The sequence below is a fragment of the Poecilia latipinna genome, unplaced genomic scaffold, assembly GCF_001443285.1.
Source record: "Poecilia latipinna isolate Pla-1442-1.1 unplaced genomic scaffold, P_latipinna-1.0 Scaffold52, whole genome shotgun sequence".
NCBI classification, from domain to species: domain Eukaryota; kingdom Metazoa; phylum Chordata; class Actinopteri; order Cyprinodontiformes; family Poeciliidae; genus Poecilia; species Poecilia latipinna.
This window is the reverse complement of record NW_015112668.1, coordinates 224,044-226,529: the sequence shown is the minus strand read 5'-3', so window position 1 is coordinate 226,529 and position 2,486 is coordinate 224,044. Positions and strand designations below refer to the sequence as shown.

The window sequence follows — 2,486 nt, the reverse complement described above, 5'->3', positions numbered from 1 at the left end:
TAAAATGTGAATTTTAATTTTTTTTTTTTGGAAAATAAAAAATTAAAAAATAAAAAGCCCCCCAAAAAAAAAAAAAAAAAAAAAAAAAAAAAAAAAAAAAAAGGAATCCAAATACGATACATACAGCTATGCTAACTTTTCCCAGGATTTCTTGAGGGATTCTTCTGGCTTCCTTCAGAACCTGGTCCAATGATCCACCGTCCTGTTGAGAAAACATTTATATTAAGACAAATTAAAGCAAAAAATAAATAAATCACTTCTACAGACATGCATGTAAACACGCCTCTGTTTCCCATTAATCAAAAGAATGAACTGATTTAACAAGGGACATGTCTAAATGACCACTCTGGTTGCAACTAATGATTATTTTAATAATCGATTGTTCTGCTAATTAACTGGATAAAAAAAAAGGCACAGTCTGCTGATTTTTCACTTAGTCCTTTTTAGTATATTAGAAATGCATTACAACATGCAAATACATTATTTAATTCCTTTTTTAAATTAAGAAAAACAATGATATCCCAAAACGCAACAATAGCATTTGATCATTTGTAGCAAAGGATGAATTAAAAATAAAATAAAAAATACTTTTAACATCATGTGAGAAGGTCAGTCCTTTCTGCTCAACTTAATATTTAATAATTGGTCAACAACAGGAGCTAAGAGATTTTTTTTTAATCTTAAATGCAATATATATATATATATATATATATATATAGTGCAGTTTTGTTTTATTTATTGCTCCGAGTTTATTAATCTTCCAGCAAATAGACTTTTTTTTTTAGTCTGTATACTCCAGCTAACAATTAATCAATTACTAAATTAGTTGAAGATTATTTCAATAATAGATTCATCCCAATTAATCCAATGAATAATTTCAGCCCTGGTCTGGTGCTATATACGTTTTAAGAAACACAGATTAGGTCACATTTAAAGCATATGCAAACTTAAACATGAATTAACTTTGACACATGATCAGCTTTCCGGAGGAACTCAAACTCGCCCCCCAGTGTTTTCTCAATACACTAATCATGTTTTTCCTGATAATAAAGTCTCCAAAGTCTCTAAAACTCAATAGAAGGAAAACTGCACTTTAGTTAATATTGTCTACTTTTATTCACCTCATGCAACAAGCTCAGGAGACAACCATCAGTAAGAGTCACTCACCATGTGCTCCATGCAGATGCTGATCTCTCCATCGCTGTAAAAAGCTCCGTAGAAGCCCACGATGTAGGGAGAGTTGCACTCGTGCAGCACCTGCAGCTCTCGGATGATCTGGTTTCTGATGGCGGGCTTGATTTCCAGGTGAATTAGCTGGGAAAAGAGAAGTTGAGAGCTTCTACTGATGTTGAAGTAACGGCCTTTAACAGACCAAGGTGACATGTCGACTTACAACTACAACACCGTGCGTATTTAATGACCCGAAAAGACACGGATCACTTCTCATACAACTGGAATGCCTTGCTGAAATTGGAAACACAATACACTTTCAAGTTGCTACCAAGTGGTTCTGAACTTTTTCTTGGAAACTATACCAGCAAGTTAAAACAGCCCACAAGCTTGAGCATGCCAGAGCTGCAGCTTCAGAATCTGAACGAGGGCCTCTGCAGGTTCAAATTCAACACTTATTAAAAGATCATTACGATTTAAATTTATGGCATACACGATTCACAAAAAAATATAATAATAATAATAAATCCAACATGCTTAATTCCACTTGTTAGCTTACTTGCCAAATAGCTTCTACTTAACCCAAGTGAGCCAAATACAACTTTAGCAACTAAAGCTGGTGTCTTATCTGAAACATTTTAATAATGAAGGAGTTAGCTTATTTTGATTAATAAAATCACATCTTGTTTTGATTTTTATTGACTTAAATGCAAAAGGTTAATTATAGCAGCAAAACTCTTTCAAACATTTGCTGGGTAGTTTGAATGTCTGAAATAAATCAGACGGAAAAAGTGATGAACAAACAGACCTACACATTTGTAGCATAACTAAATGTGGTCATAGATCTTGCATGGGAAATGTGAGTTTTTCAGACTTTTTAAATAGTAACACTTAAGATTATTGAAATAAAAAAAAAAATTGTGAACCTCCACAAACTTTGGACCATCAATTTAACTTCCCCTAGTTTCCAATATTTTCTGAAAATGAGGCATTGTTGGCAAGTAACCCAACTTTCGCATAACGTGGTAGGCTATTGAGATATTCTTTGGATTGTGGTAGCAGGTTTGAGCCCAACATAAAAAGAAAAAAAAAATGTAATTATCACTATGTACGTGTTAAAGCATGTGTCTCTAAGCTTTATCTGATCTTATTTAACTCAGAACCTGTCAAACCATGAAAGAATGGGAAGAAAACAAAAAATAAAAAAACAGAAAAAAAAACATCTCTGCTTCACCTGATGCAAAAAAAAAAAAAAAAAAAAAAAAAAAAAAAAAAAATTTACAACAATTTCCCTTTTAACACATGACCAAAAGAGG

General features: G+C 32.6%; 1 protein-coding gene across 1 annotated transcript in view; it reads right to left on the bottom strand.

Annotated features, from left to right (window-relative positions):
• The window catches only part of map2k2a (mitogen-activated protein kinase kinase 2a), a 17,277-nt gene that overhangs the window by 10,250 nt on the left and 4,541 nt on the right, over positions 1-2,486 (bottom strand). The window contains exons 3-4 of the mRNA XM_015051645.1: positions 1,168-1,314; positions 125-202 (exon numbers count right to left, since the gene is read on the bottom strand). Coding sequence (XP_014907131.1) covers positions 125-202; positions 1,168-1,314 — 225 coding nt within the window. The remainder of the gene's footprint in view (positions 1-124; positions 203-1,167; positions 1,315-2,486) is intronic.